Genomic DNA, 18,623 nt, shown 5'->3' with positions numbered 1-18,623 from the left:
CTTATTCCCCTTTGTTGAGGGATCAATGACCAGGGAGCATAGATTTAATAATAATAATCTTCATTGTCACAAGTGGGCTTACAGTAACACTGCAATGAAGTTACCGTGAAAAGCCCCTAATCGCTACACTCCGGCGCCTCTTCGCGTACACTGAGGGAGAATTCAGAATGTCCAATTCACCTAACAGCGCGTCTTTCGGGACTTGTGGGAGGAAACCGTAGCACCCGGAGGAAACCCACGCAGACACGGGAGACGTGCAGACTCCGCACAGACACTGACCCAAGCCAGGAATCGAACCTGGGACCCGGTGCTATGAAGCTACAGTATATCCACTGTGCTACCGTGTGGTAGAAGGTTGAGGTCATTTTCAAGGCAGAATCTTATCTGCCTGAAAACCTGCTCGTGGCAGAAACACTCATAACCTTTAACCGCTACTTGTGGGGAGACAGTGATAAAAGGTAATGTTACTGGTCTAGTAATACGGAAGCCCAGGTAAATGGCCTGGGTGGTATGGGTTCGAATCCCACCATGGCAGCTGGTGGAATTTAAATACAAATAATAAATCTGGAATTAAAAGCTAGTCTCAGAAAGTATCCCCAATTTCCATTAAAGAAAAAAAATCCATGCGGTTGACTCTTAATTGCCCTCTGAAATAACCCAGCAAGCCACTTGTCAAGGGCAGTTAGGATGGGCAACAGAAATTGGCCTTGCTAGCGACACCACAACCCATGAAAGGATTTTTTTTAATGGAGTTGCCTTAAACTATAAGGCTGGAAAATGGGATTAGGCACTTGGTTGGTAGACCTACTGTGCTGTAAATTTCGACGATTTTTAACCACCCTGCTAATCAATTTTAATTATGTCCTCAAGTTGAATGGTCTGGTGTTTTGGGAATTGAAACTTGGTCAGGAAGAACAAAATGCTGCTGTTATTAAAGGCGATTCAGTCTGTAATGGGGAGTTTAGTTGGCAGGGTGGGGCTGTCAGGATTTAGTTTGAAATAAAAATCTTTGCATTATGATAATTATGATGTTGTAATACTACAGTGGAAACGGTGACAGGCTTCCTTTGGAAAGCTTTATTTTAAAATAAATAAATTGAAGAAACCACCTTGTCGATGGCAGCTCGGTCTTGGAACCTTGCGGCAAATAGGCAGTCGTCAGTGGGAATAGTTTGATGGAAACTTTTGAGTGTGCCAAGAAAGACATTATTGTTATACCACCCTGGGCTAGTGCACGGTCAATTCCCAACCTGACCCAGAGCCACAACACAATTGAAATTAACAATTAATTTTTCAGTTGGAGGTTTATGCTTTCAGTCTGTAATGGTTTTCACTGTAGATTCATCCAGGTCTCACAAACGTCTCTGCAGGTTCAGTAATCAGCATTCATCAGCATTTCCAGAGAGAGAGGTAGACACTCACAGCTGCTTCTCTCCGCATCATTGATCCGCACGTCCATTCCCTGGTACTCTGAAAATTATCCTACACTGGTAGGACCAATCACCGCCTGTCACCCGGCAGAATACACCCCTTTGCCAATTCAGTGGCCACCAGCCAACCAATCGTATCAAATCCCTCCGATCTCTCCTAGGTGCCAAAACGTATGAATTCTCCTGTTCCAAATCTATATCTCCACAGCACAGTGTACTATTTTGCACCTTTTGAGTTCCTTACTTCCTCTGCTTGACTTAAAGGTATAAGTCCATTAAATATCCATGGATCAAAATGATAACCGCAAAGTAAAAAATAATGAGAAATGAAGGAATTACTAGACTACCCACAAGGGGAAACAACCTCTCCACATCTACTCTGTCACGCCCCCTGAGAATAGATGTCTCAATCTCTCCTCATAAGAAAGTCCCTCCATACCTGGGGTCAACCCTAGTGAACCTTACTGCCTGCCTCGACGTGCTAGTAAATCTTTCCTTCGATAAGGGGACCGAAACTGTTCACAGTATTCCAGATGTGGTCTAACAAGTGTCTTGTTTTTTTTTTTTGAAAGGCTTCCCTATTATTATACACCATTTCCCTTGAAATAAAGGTCAACATTCCATTTGTCTTCCCTATTGCCTGCTGAACTTGCATGCTAGCTTTTTGTGATTTATGCTCGAGATCCCCCTTAATACTCTTGCCGATCAAAAAACCTTATCAATCTCTCTTCTAAAGTTTTCTATCGACCCAACCTCAGAACTCTTGAGGGAAGAGTTCCAGATTTTCTGAAATCGCCCCTTAATGTTAGCCCTTACCCCCCACCCTTGTTCTAATTTCCCCATGAACAGAAAATGTTTTTTTTTTCTATCTACCCTCTCAATTTATTGTAAACATCTCAATCAGGTCATCCCTTAATCTTTTATACTCAAGGAAATTGCTACGCAACTTGTTCGGGTAATATAATCATTTTAACCTTTTACTCTGCACACCGATTAGGCAGTGTGTATCACTTAAGTTTATTTTATTTTTATCGTAATTTTCCAACTAGACTTGAATAATTTCAAATAATTATGCATTTCCACATGTCTATACATTAGCGCACAAACGGATTACTTCAGACATGGAGTGAAAGTACTGAGCTAATTACGTTTCACTATCTTCTGCAGGGCATTTTAAATTGTTTCTTATCTGCTGGAGTGCCTCTTAATGATCTCCTGCTTATTGCTGGTTTATCATTTCCCATCTCATTCTAATTGATGCCTCACTAAGTGCATTCTTACTGCACGTAGCAAACTTCTCGTAGCACTTTCAAACGAGGCTCGAAGAGTCAGTCGTACAAGAGGCTTCTGATTAGCTGGAAGGGCTAGAATTTTAAGATAAAGACCAGAGACCGTATTAGAATCTTGTATTGGCTACACCGCAGTCCAAGAGAAAAATAATCTTAAGAAAACATCAAACGGCATGACTCAAGGAGTCCAACTGCAGCATGCCACAAGAAGGTAGGATAAAACTTTTGGCACTGACTAAGTGTCTTGGGACATTTTGCTATGTTAAAGGCGATATATATATCAGTCGGGGACAGGAAAGTGAGGGGGATGGAGGGGAGGGGGAATTGGTGGGACAGGCTCCCAGAGCTGGTTGAGTGCAGTTGTTTTCAATGCTTCATTTTCGCTCAGTATTGGCCGAGGCCCTGATGCACCGCGGTCTGTGGGCCTGTGAGATTGTGTGCTCATGAGTGGGAGCGAGACTATTGCACACACTTGGGTTTGAATACTTTGCTGCTGCGTCCAGATTTAGCCATGTTAACATAGCTGAACTTGGCGGCTCCAAAATTATTAAGCAGATGATCTGCGTACGGTCAGAAAATCTGTTTATGCTCGTGTCAAATTAAGCTATTTTGTGTGTCGTGGTATTATTTCTTTCTGTTGCAATACATTTGGGATTAAAAGGTGGATTAACCCATTGAAATGGGCCTGTGAGATTGTGTGCTCATGACTGGGAGTGAGACTATTTCACATAAAATGGCCCAGGTTGGTTTGATGTATAGGAACATTGGAATACTGTAGTTGTTATGGTTGGGCCAGGTACAAGGGAGGGGCCAGGCTATACAGTTCTTTTGCACCTTTTGTCTGTATTTTTGTTACGTTGGCAGTTCCTTTTGATGTTGAGGTATACAATTAAATCTTATTTTTCTTTGAAAAGCGTGTCTCCGTTTGTCTGTATCTGAAAGAATTAGCAAATGAGAGACAATACAGAAAGAGAGAGTAGTGCAGTGTAGTATTCAAGAAAAGGTATGCAGTTTCCCTTCCAGCTTATCACAACGGGCACAACTGTTCATGGCTTTATTTATTTATTTTTTAATTTTTAAAATAAATTTAGAGTACCCAATTATTTCTTTCCCAATTAAGGGGCAATTTAGCGTGGCCAATCCACCTACCCTGCGCATCTTTGGGTTGTGGGGGTGAAACCCACGCAAACATGGGGAGAATGTGCAAACTCTACACGGACAGTGACCCAGGGCCGGAATCGAACCCAGGTCCTCGGCGCTGTGAGGCAGCAGTGCTAACCACTGCACCACCCATCGTTTCTTTATTTTGAGGAAGAAGAATCTGCAACAAAGAACAAAGAAACGTACAGCACAGGAACAGGCCCTTCGGCCCTCCAAGCCTGCGCTGACCATGCTGCCCGTCTAAACTAAAATCTTCTACACTTCCGGGGTCCGTATCCCTCTATTCCCATCCTATTCATGTATTTGTCAAGATGCCCCTTAAACGTCACTATTGTCCCTGCTTCCACCACCACCTCCGGCAGCGAGTTCCAGGCACCCACTACCCTCTGTGTAAATAAAAACTTGCCTCGTCTATCTCCTCTAAACCTTGCCCCTCGCACCTTAAACCTATGCCCCCTAGTAATTGACCCCTCTGTCCTGGGAAAAAGTCTCTGACTATCCACTCTGTCTTTGCCCCTCATAATTTTGGAGACAACATATTATTGCTTTTATCCTCTTATCCCTTGTTGAGTAAATTAGCATTTTCTGTCCCAAACTGCAGATGTGTGAAGTGTTGATTTTCTTTGACTTTGGAAGCATCGAAACGATCTGCAGTCACCGTAATACAGCAGTGACGGTACTTTTGTTTGATCTCAGAACTCATTGCCAATTATTTCGATATTGTGCAGGCAAAGGCGTACTTTTAGTCCTTGGGTATCAGGTACTTGCGTACAGAAGTGGTCAGAAATGCTGAATCAGAGAAAACTGTCGAAAGTAAAAACATGGGAATTGCATTTAAAGGGGCGGATGGCAGTATAGTGCCAATGTTTTAGGACTGGGAATCCAGAGGCCTGCATTAATGTTCTGGAAACAGGTGTTCAAATACCACCATGGTTCAATTAATGTATAAATCTGGAATAATATTCTAGCCTCGTTAATTGTAGGCAGAAATGATGTGGAGATGCCGGCGTTGGACTGGGGTGAGCATAGTATGAAGTCTTACAACACCAGGTTAAAGTCCAACAGGTTTGTTTCGAATCACTAGCTTTTGGAACACTGCTCCTTCCTCAGATGAATGAAGAGGTGGGTTCCAGAAACATATATATAGACAAAGTCAAAGATGCAAGACAATGCTTTGAATGCGAGTCTTTGCAGGTAATTAAGTCTTTACAGGTCCAGACGGTGAGACTGGAGAGAGGGATAATCACAGGCTAAAGAGATGTGAATTGTCTCAAACCAGGACAGTTGGTAGGATTTCGCAACCCGGTCCTCAACCGGGACCTTGGATTCATGTTGTATTACATTCACCTTCTACCATCTGGCCTGGGCTTGCGAAATCCTACCAACTATTGTGAATCTATGGAATTCCCTGCCCAGTGAAGCAGTTGAGGCTCCTTCGTTAAATGTTTTCAAGATAAAGATAGATAGTTTTTTGAAGAATAAAAGAATAAAGGATTATGGTGTTCGGGAGCTGGAAAGTGGAACTGAGTCCACAAAAGATCAGCCATGATCTCATTGAATGGTGGATCAAGCACGAAGGGCCAGATGGTCTACTCCTGCTCCTAGTTATTATTAGGCAAACTAGGGCGCCCCAGAGGAAACCCACGTAGACATGGGGAGAATGTGTAGACAGTGACCCAAGCCGAAAATCGAACCTGGCACCCTGGCGCTGTGAAGCAACGGTGCTAACCATTATCTTTTATGCAGACAGGGGCCTCCATTTAATTTCTCATCCGAAAGGCGACATCTCCAACATGACTTCCTCAGTACTGCGCTGGAGTGCCAGCCTAAATTTCTGCACTCCAGTCTTTGGAATGGAACCCAAACCTTCTGACTCAACAGCAAGAGTGTTAGTAACTAAACCACAGCTGATATCTTCCATTTTCCAACCTTGGGTCACATCCTCAGCAAGAACGGTGAAAGTCGCAGCGACGTGGCGCTGATTGAGAATGTAGCTTTCAGACTCGGTAAGCCACACCAGAGAGTGTCTAAGCCATGCAGGTACTGGCTCTGCTACGACAAGCATAGAGGAATATTTTAATACAATAAATAGCTGTTTATATATAAAACAATTCGGCAGTGAATTTGTGGATGATTCCAGAGCTTAGTGAATGTGGGATCTCTCCAAACAACAACTGAAACATTTAACCTGTTGGGGCAGTAAGATGGTGCTCTGCATCGAAACAAAGAAAAAAATCTTTCACTCCACCATGTTATCTCTTGTTCGTAAATGATCTGAATTGACCAGAAATTCTGATCTATTCTCAAATAGAACAGGTGACTTTGCTGAGAATCATTCGACTTGAGTTCAGTGTGAATCTTATCTTCACTTTCTTTCCCACGTGCTCAGTGTCTCCCAGTCCAGAGCAGCTTGGTTACAAAGTGCCAATTTCTAAGAAACGTAATGTGAGGCATTTCTGTGCCTTAATAAACCGGCTGTCGTCTCAAGTACAGAAGCCAGGGATTTGCAAGTAGCTGCAATTGCCATCTGCGCTCAAGGTGTGCTTGCTTAGACCTCTTTCAAATTAAACATAACTCAATCGTAGCATCTTTGTCCCAGCCTGTCTGTTGACCCAAAACTGCCCCTCGGCAATGCTGAAGGAAATCAACTGGAATCCTCCACCAACATGAGTTTTCAATTCATTCAGGAAATGTGAGCATTGCTGGGAAGGCCAACATTTTTGCCTGTCCCTAATTGCCTTTGATAAATGGCGATGAGCTTCCCGCTCGATCTGCTGGAGAGACAATATTCCGAATTCAAAATTGGCATTGAATTTACTCTCTAATCAGTATAGTAAAGGTAGATTTCTTTGGAATGGTGGCTGTGGAAATGTACCTTATTAGTGAAGAAATCGGGTACCAATGGGTCTTGAGCCTTGATCATTGTTCTGATTTCAATTAACCGCTGTTGTGAAATGCAGAAAAAAAATCTCCCAGCTCGATTTTAGTTGCCCACTTGAATGAGACATTTTGCCATTTCTTCTGTTACATAAAAATGTGGCCTTTGAGGTGAACTGATCTTCCACAATCCAGTCCATGTATGGCTGGCAGATTAAAGTGCCTTTGATTCAAACTCGTGGTTGTCAGCAGTGTAAACCAAGTGCCTTCATTATCCAGCTGCTCGCTTGTGCAGCACAGTGGGCGGCGCGGTAGCACAGTGGGTAGCACTGTTGCTTCACAGCGCCAGGGTCCCAGGTTCGATTCCTGATTGGGTCACTGTCTGTGCAGAGTCTGCATGTTCTCCCCATGGCTGCGTGGGTTTCCTCCGGGTGCTCCGGTTTCCTCCCACAAGTCCCGAAAGACGTGCTCTTAAGTGAATTGGACATTCTGAGTTCTCCCTCTGTGTACCCGAACAGGCGCCGGAATGTGGTGACTAGGGGATTTTCGCAGTCACATCATTGCAGTGTGAATGTAAGCCTACTTGTGACAATAATAAAGATTCTTATTATTATGCTGTTCTGTTAGCAGTAATGAATGTGAGGGAATGGCCAAACCCCTAACCATTCCCACCATCATTTAACCCCCTTCATTGTCCTGTGGGAATAAATATGTCATGGAGCTGGTATGATGGGACCCCCCCCCCCCCCCTCACCTCCTCCGTTTTCAGGCTGCTCCCTCTCCCCATCCGCCTCCGTAATGTTGCCAAGTAACATAGAAAATTCCCGTATCCCACTTCACAGATAATAATAATCTTTATTGTCACAAGTAGGCTTGCATTAACACTGCAATGAAGTTACTGTGAAAAGCTCCTAGTCGCCACATTCCGACGTCTGTTCGGGTACACTGAGGGAGAATTCAGAATAGAGTCTGCAATAATTTGAACAGTTTCGCCCAGTATCTCCACTGTCACTTGCTAACACTTTGTCATTTTTTTTTTTAACCCCGCAGGTGCAGAAGACGTCGTGATGGCTTTCTCCAGGCAAGAAACAGAAGACAGGCGGCAATGAAGGGGAATGGTTATTGATGGTTTGGGGGCAGGCAGCGAGTTTATGGACGATGCGTGTGAAGATCCCATGAGTTGTTTGACTTCTCATGTGCCGTAACATCGCAGCTATATGTCTGTGACGACCAGTGTTCATCAGAACGGTCTCCACCCACCAGAAAAAAAAATACTTTTTCTTGATTGGCAGGAAGGATCCACTGTCCCTCTGTGTCTTATTTCCATTTGTTTGCTTTGATTTTTTTAAAAAATACATATAGACTATTGCTGGCCTGCAGCACAAATGCAGCTTGGGTGCCATGCAGTTAAAGCTGGGTCTGCACCCCACATGTTCTGCACTGAAGCAACACTTATCCACTCCCACTGTAGAAGCTGATGCAGTATATTTTCCAGCTCAGGCCAGTGGACTCTGTGGAGAATGGATTAACATTTCACCTCGCTTACAGCAGATTAATAAACGTAACAGAGACTGGGTACAGCATCATGCACAGCACACAATTTGAAATGCTAAATTAATTTAAGTTGTAGGTCCTGCTAAAACCCGTCTAGTTACCAGTTCTCGTTGTATTCGCAGCTAAGCTGCTTGTAGAGAAATCTTTGAACAAAATCTTAGACAATGACCAAATTGTATTCAAATAGCTTGTGTGTATTTTTTTACTGTGCCATCGACACCCCCCCCCCCCCCCCCCCCCCCACCTTCTTCCCAGATCTTTTTCACAGACTAACAATTTGCTAGAAGAAAACATTAGCTGCAAAAGCCAGTGGACAAAGGCAGCGCAGTTTACAAACCGGTTTAAGCAGCAGGGGTAGCGGGGAAGCAGACCATCAGGGAGAGATGTGGTTTTAATGATCCGTGCAGCTAGGTTACTGGTGAGGATGCAGTTGCTGAGTAACCCATCCCCTAAGTGTTGTGGCGTCAGCCCTGGGAGAAGGCCAGCATCCATTTCGTTATTGAATCTGCCAGGTCTGAATACTAGCTACTCTATATTCACAGAGTGAAAGGCTGGTGTGATTTTATTGTTCATATTTTACATTATATGTGACACCAGAAAGAACTGTTCAAATGTCCATCGTTTTGACTGTCCTAGATTTAGAGCTCCTTATTCTGAACTCGCGCCAATTGGAGTAAATGTTGCATGTATATGTGTGTTTTGGTGGAAGCAGGGGTGCCTGGTTTAATGTCTACACTGTTCCCACAGGTATTTTATGAAGCTGAGTGCTTCTAAGATGGTTAAACCAAGTCAGATTCCGTACTTTACACACTACTGTCCTTGACTTGAGTTGCAGTTCAGGGAAACGTATCGATTTCTTTTCTGACGTATAAAACTCGGCAAAGAGCTAAGTAATAAAAGCAGTCTAATTGAGGAAGCACTGCTCCCTGCTGCAAGGCTGTCTAAGCTTGTTTTACAAAATGGTTAACATCCTTCTCCCCACAAGTAATACAAAATGCAAATCCTGTTCCTCTCAAACCAGGTATTTACATTAATATAAGGTAAATCACTCCAGTAAAATAATTGTTTGTCAGCTGTGTGAAGCTTTGAAGTATCTTGGGTTTGCTTTGCAAGAGGTACTGCTGTATCTTGATTCAGCACTGGCAGGTGGTATACTCAATACTCGTAACATGGCTGATTACATTCTGTGCATCTACTGGTCAGCACAGTAGATAAATGTCCACCCCAGCTCCCACCTCTCCCTCCTTTTGCCTAATTTCAGTTATCCATGCAATTAGGCCGACACAAAAATCAAATTGTACTGTTAAACAATTGCTCTTTTTTTATGGTTAAGATGGGAGATCCTCTGATTCTTTCCTCTCGGGCAATATTGAAAACCCTTTTTTTTCCTTTATGACCGTGAATTATTTGCATTTGATTTGGTGCTTTTTGGAATAGCTCCTTTGTTGTTAATACTTCAATCAGTCTGTTGAAAAAAATGTGCAAAGCGGCGCCATTATAGAAAAAATAAAATTAGAACAAGGGACATTTTGACCGTGCCATAGATGTTGGATTGGGTGTTTCCTTTGGCCGGCTTGATGAGCCTTTGGTTTCTGCAGTCCCACTGAGAGATAAAACCGAATAATTCCACCTCTCCCTTAGCAAGGGAGTGTCAAAGGGCAGGTCTTACTCACTGCCCAGGAGACATCATTGCCAGAGGCAGGGCTACCTTCCGCTGGTCGAGGAGTCTAAAACACAGGGACTCCGTCTTCGGATAAGGGGCCGATCACTCAGGAGTGAGATGAGGAACAAATACTTCATTCAATGGGTTCTGAATGATTTGGAATCCCTACCCCCAGAGGGTTGAGGATGCACCATCATTGAATGCGTTTACGGCTGTTATTCACAGGTTTTTAGTTTCAGAATAAAGGGATATGGGGAGCAGGTAGGAGTTGAAGCTCAAGAACAACCATGATCATATTGAATGGAGGAGCAGATGGGACAAGCCATGTGGTCAACTCCTCCTATTTCTTGTGTCCTTGAATTCCTGCCTTTTCAGGTGGAGTTATTTAAGCAGAGGGGAGTACCTGCACACACAAATAAAACAACTGTCAAATCTTCCATCTGTGAAGGAGCCTATGTTTGTTATCCGATATAATAGACACGGGTTCACATCTATTGTGAGTTCTTTGCCTCAACCGCAACAATTTGTGTCAAACAAAAGCCACATGGAAGAAAATCAGAGTCCTTCGAGGCTCATCAGATAGCAAGTTCAAAGCAACATTAGCTCAGTGTTATATCATTGTGTCTGGGAAATGGGACTGATGTACATTTAACTTTGTATTCAGTATAGCAATTTTGTAGGTTTTAGACCTGAGGAAAGTAACTGGCTTACATGAAGTTGTGATCATACGCAGAATCCACTGCCCTCCGTGGCTTCCAGATAGAGCAATGCATTCAGCTGTAAAAGTAAGCATTTAGCGCAGTCTTCATTGTATCTCTGTAAACATTCAGTCAGGCAGTAGCGATTTTCTGGTAGAATAGCCCCTCTATTGTTTTAACCAACTTCTCCGAATGTCAGTGACCTGCATTGAGCTGCAGTTCGTCGAGTGCCTGCAACCTCCTGTCCTGCAGTAATTCACCCAAGTAGCCATTCTTCCTGACTAAATTGCCCTAATCTCTGGCATCTTGGTCTCATCCATTCTTCACCTAACGATTGGATTTTACCCTGCTGGGTTCTAAATCCTGCCATCGGGCTGAAGTGCGCGGGGGTGGGGGGGCGCGGGGGGGGGGGGGGGGGGGGGGGGGTGTTGGTGTCAAGAGATCCGCATTGTGTGGGAAATAGTCATTCGTTCTGACTTTCCCCAGGACAGCCAATTAATGGCCAGAGGGCAAGTTCGCTGCCCAATTAAGAACAGTGCCAGACAATTGGAGTCTTTCCAGCTCTCTCACTCACTCTGCATGAGGAAAGCCCCATTACAGGGTAGCTGTGGCTGCTCCCGCATCCAGTCAAGCAGGGAAGGGACTCTAGGCCCGTCTGGCTTTATCCCCCTGGTCTGCTGTCAGTAGGCTGGTTGCAGGCAGTTGACCTGTCCCCTGCCCCTGTAAAACCTGAAAGACAGCTGGTCAACTCCTGTCAACCTCCAATACTTGGCCTTGAGTGGCTGTTACCTTGGATGGGCGACCTATTGCATGCAGGTGGGCAGCCATGCTGCATTCTCCCATCCCACCTCTGTGTAAAGGAACAGAATGGGGGGGGTGGACCTGCCATGCCAACGGGGGGGGGGGGGGCACAGTTTTTAACGCCCATGTACTGCCACCCCCAGCTCTGGAGGTGGTGCAAATTCCTGCCCCCAGTGTCTCCATGGACTTGCTTTCCAGAAATGGTGGATGTTAGATATCTGGATCATTTGGTTTTATGCAAAATTAGCAATAAACTAATGGTTGCTTGGTCGACCAGAACTAGAATATTGCTGAACAGAGCGACATTTCAATCCTCATCTTCCACACATCAGCAAAAATACAAGAATGTCAAATTTCAAATTCCTCGGCCAATCCGAGTCGATTTGCCAACCAATCCAGCACCCTTTCCTCCTGTGATGTGAATCCTTGTGATCGTTTAAAGTTTGGCATTCTTGCATTTGCTCAAGATGAGTGCAAGACCAGAAGCTTCAACAATATATCACTCTTCTCAGCAATAATAAGCTAGTGCATGTATTATGACACACATTGGATGTAACAATACTAGTCAGCTGCTGGGTAATTCTAAGATGTTGACAGCAGGGACAGCGGCCTTCTAATTTGCTGACTGTCCTATCATTTCTCTATAAGTGTTTTGAAATGATGCTTTCTTCAATATCCATAATCCCCAATATTGATATCCAGCTCTGAGCCACGCAAGATGTCAATGGCCTTGACGTTTAATGACACGGCGACTACTTTTCGGGCACAAACTAGTCAGCCATCCAGTATCTCAAAAGGGTGTCCAGGGCATGTGGTTAAAACATGTTTTAGGCCGCCCCATCTGACTTATATTTGAGGACCCTTTTGCAAAGCTGGACTGGCTGCCTTCAGGAAATCATCTCAATATAGTCTAACCAGTGACCCTTACTTCATGAATAATACCATGCTTTAATGTAAGCAGTATCAGTTTCCAGCTTGTGCTTACTCAATGTGATTCCACAAAACCACCTTTTCACAGGTATCCAAACTGCAGTGGCGGTGCACATCCTTGGTTCCCTTTCCCAGCAATGTCAATTCACTGATGGCTATGAAAAGGTTACAGTCTGCCTCCTGCCGATACTAGAGTTGGTAAATTGCTCTCGGGCAGTACGGTTAGCGAGTATCCAGTTTCTTTTTGTTGCTAGCCTAGTTTAATAGTGTTAAAGTGGGCACTGCAACAGTTAGTGGCAAAGGTTGGAGTTGGGATGGCTGCTGGTATTTACACTGACATACACGGCGGTTATTTATATTTTGGTTACAGTTTGCCCGGCGGCTAGTGGATCGCCTCATGATGGAAGTGGAGAGATTTGAACAGCCAACTCTACTGTCACAAGGAAGTGTGCCACGTGCTTCTGCAAACTGATGTTCTTGTGGCATTTGTTATGTCTGCACACCATTGTTGTGCTGTAACTGCTTCACAGCGCCAGGGTCCGAGGTTCGATTCCCGGCCTGGGTCACTGTCTGTGCGGAGTCTGCACGTTCGCCCTTGTCTACGTGGGTTTCTTCCGGGTGCGCTGGTTTCCTCCCACAAGTCCCGAAAGACGTGCTTGTTAGGTGAATTGGACATTCTGAATTCTCCCTCTGTGTACCCGAAGAGGTGCCGGAATGTGGCGACTAGGGGCTTTTCACAGTAACTTCATTGCAGTGTTGATGTAAGCCTACCTGTGACAATAAAGATTATTATACTTGCCATCCCAATATCCCCAAGTGCGCTGCCAGTCTCTTGGCTGAATCCTTGTTGGGGTCTTTAAATTGCTGGGAGCTATTATAACGGGAAAATAAGCAGGACACTTCATTTGAACAAGAGAATGCAAGTACAGAGCATCAAAGAAAATTCAAAGTTTTTCTGACGAGTCGGAGTTGCCTATGGAGCCGACTTTTATTCAATGCAGTGTCGATTTGTGTTGTGACAATGATAGTTGGCTATTAACAGGATTGCGAGTTAAAAATAGAGGTATAGACAGAGATAACCATCACATACTGTGCGAGGAACGCATCCTGTGCTGCTGGGGCTCTGGATGTATCCTCCCGAAGGAGTTAAGCAAATGTTGAATAAGGCAGAAGTGAGGATAGGGTAGACGTACTGGACTTTTATTTATTTACCTTTTAAGGAGTGTGACAGACAGGGAGAGATTTTGTCAAATAATCCCTCCGACTGTTAAATTAAGTGTTATTCGAAGCAACGATAGGGCCAGTTCTTCATGCCCTGTGAAAATTGCGATCATGCAACCCTTTCTTAGATGTGTAAAATCATTTAGATCTGACCTTTTGAACTAATCAAATTGGTTTCAATTAGCTTTTATCCAGAGGAAGGAATGAACAGTCCTTGGGTTTTGCTTTCTAGTTATATTATCCTCACTTCGTACCTGCACCTGCTTACATGAAATTATACCTCATTGTCGGTTCCCCGCCCCGCCCCCTTCCTCTCCATTCTGGTTGGATTTGAACCTAGAATTGAGTTATTTTCCTTGTGCCCTCCTGCTCCACCCTCCAGTTTGATTAAATACTAATTGTAAATGTATCTCTGTTTGTATTCTGGGGCAAATGCCTATAAACAACAGTAACCCATTGGAACCGGCTATCGCCATCCATGCCCAAGGATCTCTGCACTGCAATGGTTGGCTACCAGAGCTGCTAGACTCCAATGTTATTGTAAGGAAATAAGACTGGGATATTCCAGACATAATGAGCCTTGTTCCCTTCCACTTGCGTGTTTGAATCTTACTGTTTTTGTTCAATTGTTGCATCTTCTGATAATGTAACTCCAAAGGAAAACTAAAATGTTTTTACTGAAGTATATTGTAACTTTTGTGCGGGGTTGATAGGGGCTGTGTGGGTGATGGAGAGTAGAGGGTTAATTTTTTTAAAAACACTGTTCTATGACCTTGTTGACCTTTATTTGTCATTTTTTTGTAATAAAAATAAAGTTAAAGATTTGTCAAATATACATCTCCCCGACCTTTCAGTATTCCAGTTTTAATGGGGGCAATTCTCCCAAATGGAGCCCAAGTGTTTGCGCCGTCGTGAACGCCTTTGCGTTTCACAGCGGCGCGAACCGGGCCCGGGTACAAGCTATTCTGTCCCCCACAGGGGGCCAGCGCAGCGCTGGAGCGGTTCCCGCCGCTCCAGCCTCTCTTCCCGGTGCCAAATGGGCGCCGCGCCAACCTGCGCATGCGCGGGGGACCTCTGCCCGTCGGCCCCGACGTAACATGGCGTCGGTGTTCAGGGGCCGGCCGCGCGGGGGGGGGGGGGGGGGGGGGAGTGGTCGGCCCGCCGATTGGTGGGCCCCGATCGTAGGCCAGACCTCATCGGAGGGCCCCCCGGGGACGGAGCCCCCGTCCCCACAGGCCCCACCCCCGGCCCTTCGCGCAAAGTTCCCGCCAGCAGCGACCAGTGGTGAACGGTGCCGGCAGGACTCTGTCGTATCCGGGCCGGAGAATCGTGGCCCCTCCGATTCCGGCGCCGCGTCAAACGCACCGGCGCAAATGGCACAATTCTCCGCACCTCGGAGAATTGCGCGCCGGCGTCGTGGTGCAGTTGCGGCGATTCTCCGGCCCGGCGCAGAGCTCGGAGAATCGCCCCCAATATCTTCATTTGTGTGTCTCAAACTGGCACTATCACTAAGTTTTCCTGTTTCTACCTCCATAATATCGCCCGACTTCACCCCTGCCTCATCTCACCTGCTACTGAAACCCTTGCCCATATTTTGTTACCTCAAGACTTGACACTAATCTCCCATGTTCTATCCTCCGTAAACCTGAACTCATCTAAAACTCTGCCTGTGTCCTAGCCCGCACCAAATTCCTTTCACCCATCGCTCCTATGCTCGTTGGCTGCCAGTTAAGCAGGGCTCCGATTCTAAAATTCTCTCTCTTGTTTTCAAATCCCTTCATGGCTTTGCCCCTCCCTAGCCCTGCAACCTTCTCCAGCCCTACCACATGCTGAAACCACTGACCCAATTCTGGCCTCTTTGAACATACCCAATTTTAATCACTCTGGTCGAAGCTCTAAAGCTCTGGAATTCCCTCCCTAAACTTCTCCGCCTTTCTTCCTTTAAGATGATCCTTAAAACTATCTCTTTACTCCAGCTTTTTGGTCACCCACCCTAATATCTCATCTCTCAATGTCAAATTTTGTTTTATAATGCTCCTGTGAAATGCCTTGGGGTGTTTTATCACATTAAACGTGCTATATAAATACAAGTTATATTGAGATTGATGACTGGCATATCTTATCCTCAGAAAGATGGCTTCATGTATTTTTTCTCCTGAAAAACATTGATTCTTTTCAAACACTCACACAGTTGAACCAAAATCTATGAAGCAAGAATGAAAATTAAATGGACTCCCTGCTCCAACCACCTTCACATCAAACTTTGAAATGTGGACAGTCCAGAGAATGAAAATCTTACGTTTACACTTTATAAATTTTGTTATCCACGTTTGTGTTAGAAATGTGGGCAGCACAGTGGTTAGCACTGTTGCTTCACAGCACCAGGGTCCCAGGTTAGATTCCCCGCTAGGTCACTGTGTGTGCGGAGTCTGCACGTTCTCCCCGTGTCTGCGTGGGTTTCCTCCGGGTGCTCCGGTTTCCCTCAGTGTACACGAACAGGTGCCAGAGTGTGGCGACTAGGGGATTTTCACAGTAACTCCATTGCAGTGTTAATGTAAGCCTACTTGTGACAATAAAGATTATTATTATGTGGGAACTGATATATATACTTACACTCCTGCAACTGGAGGCCCCGCAATACAACATAAATTAACATAGTTTCCGTTATAACAACGGACATAGGAATTTATCATTTAAAATGTGAACACAAAGTACGATTTTAAAATGAGGACTGAATTATGTCCATGTACCCTGATCCAATTATCCTTCACCTGAAGAATACATCGTGATCTTGACTCACCATTTCCAATGGCTCAGGAGTTAAACCGAGTGATATCAGCGCCTCTTGTGAAAACTGACACCCACTATTCGGCAAGTATTCACGCTGGCAAAAGTAGTGAAAACAAATTGAGGTTACAGTGAGGTCTGGTTAGTACTGATGTAAAATGCACCCACTGTCGAAACATTTCAAAAGATGCAGGTGTAACATTTCACAAAATGGGACTTACTAAAATAGATATTTGGGATTTCCCCAAAATGATGAGCTGTGATCTGTGACCTCTGTACTAGGAATGGAGAAAGGGGGGGGGGGGGGGGGGGGGGAGTCCTTGTTCAGACATTCTCCCAAACCAGCACTTCTCTCTTGAAATTATTTTGGTTTGAATGTGAAAATGTTTTCTTCCAATTTCCACCCCTCTACTGAACTATTCATCCTCCTGCTATTCTTCATCGGTGAATCCTAATAGTGACTAACAAACAATAAGCTCTTTGACCTTGGGGGGGGGGGGGGGGGGGGTTGTCCTGACTTTACCCTTCCCTCTTCCAGGAGGAGTCACTGAATAACAATCAGGATGAGGAAAGTGCCAGGTCACTGTATGTCTGGAGTTTTCACTTCTCCACGTGTCTGCGTGGGTCTCGCCCCCACAACCCAAGGATGTGCAGGGTAGGTGGGTTGGCCACGCTAAATTGTCCCTTAATTGGGAAAAAAATTAATTGAGTACTCTAAATTTAATTTTAACAAAGGGTGAGGAAAGTGGACTGATTTTCTCTCAACTTTGTGGTAATTGAAAACGTTTCAATCTTGGTTTCATTTGGGAGAACATGACTTGTAACATTTTGCATATTTATAATTTACAAATTAATGCCGTGGACATCCTTCGCCCTTTGGATGAGTACAGAGCTTTTTTTTTAAAACTGTCTTAGACCACGTAACCAGAGTTCTGTATCGGTGTCAGGTCTTTCTTAAGCATGCTTCAGCAAAAGTGCTCCAAATGTAGTAGCCTCCTCCCAGTTTAGTGCCAATCTGTTAAGTCTCCTGCTGAGATTGGTTGAAATTGTCACTACCAATTCAATCTAAGATCAGGCAGCAAGGATTTACAACCGAGCAACTATTGCATTATCCAATTTCAGCAACACGTTAAAAGACATTTGAAAAGCCCAAATGACAATCGGATTTGGGGGGGGGGGGGGGAAAGAGAGAGAAAGAGTCTCTGAGGAATTACGAGACGAGGTATTGCCACTTTTGAATAAACAATTCGGGAAGAGTGCATGATTTCAGTCAGGGCTGGGGTTTCCCTTCGAGTTCTTGTTTCCAGCCCCCAATGTCCCAGCTTGTTGCTGAACCCTGACACAGCAGAGGATTGTTCTTTCAGCTCCTAACCTGGACTGGATACGTTATCTGTTTCAATGTCCAGTCTGTGTGAAGTTAGCGGTGTATGGTGATATCATTATTCTCAGCCAGAATGGAAACGATTGGTCAATTCACCCAACGATCATCGCTGCATGCAGGACATGACGATTATAGAATTGAAGAATCTACAGTGCAGAAGGAGGCCGTTCGGCCCCAGAGTCTGCACCGGTCCTTGGAAAGAGAAACCCACTTAAGCCCAAACTTCCAACCTATCCCCGTTACCCAGTAACCCCACCTAACCTTTTCTTTTGGACACTAAGGGCAATTTAGCATAACCAATCCAGCTAACCTGCACATCTTTGGACTGTGGGAGGAAACCCACGCAGACACGGGGAGAACGTGCAGACTCCGCACAGATAGTGACCCAAGCCGGGAATCGAACCGGGGACCCTGGAGCTGTGAAGCAACTGTGCTACCAGCATGTAATCTTCCAATTTTCCTGGGGAAATAATTTTTATCATGTAAATATAAATAAATAAAAATTAATAATCTTTATTGTCACAAGTAGGCTTACATTAACACTGCAATGAAGTTACTGTGAAAAGCCCCTAGTCGCCACATTCCAGCACCTGTTCGGGTACATGGAGGGAGAATTCAGAATTCTCATATTACACTCTCTGCATTTTGTTGGATAAATCATTCTTGTATCAGGAGAGGTTGCTGCACTCTGCTGTAGGTCACGCTGGCTCTAGACTCTAGACTTTGCTCACGTGTATGCTTAAAAGGGCCTTGCTTGCTGATGGATAGACTTTCCTGTAGATATGCTGGTTGCTCAGTCCTGCTGCAAGTCCCGCTCTTCCCCAACTCATT

The 18,623-nt window shown here is 44.8% G+C and overlaps 1 protein-coding gene across 4 annotated transcripts in view; it reads left to right on the top strand.

The window, feature by feature from the left end:
• Positions 1–14,455, top strand: part of ctnnbip1 (catenin, beta interacting protein 1) — a 140,199-nt gene extending 125,744 nt beyond the window's left edge. For all 4 annotated transcript variants that reach the window (XM_072477905.1, XM_072477903.1, XM_072477902.1 and 1 more), the window contains one exon: positions 7,808–14,455. In XM_072477905.1, the coding sequence (XP_072334006.1) occupies positions 7,808–7,866 (59 nt within the window). In that variant the 3' untranslated portion in view covers positions 7,867–14,455. The remainder of the gene's footprint in view (positions 1–7,807) is intronic.
• Positions 14,456–18,623: the final 4,168 nt, after the last annotated feature.

Source organism: Scyliorhinus torazame, chromosome 16, assembly GCF_047496885.1.
Source record: "Scyliorhinus torazame isolate Kashiwa2021f chromosome 16, sScyTor2.1, whole genome shotgun sequence".
Taxonomy (NCBI): Eukaryota; Metazoa; Chordata; class Chondrichthyes; order Carcharhiniformes; family Scyliorhinidae; genus Scyliorhinus; species Scyliorhinus torazame.
Note: the sequence above shows the minus strand (reverse complement) of the source record. Positions and strands in the feature narration are given on the sequence as shown.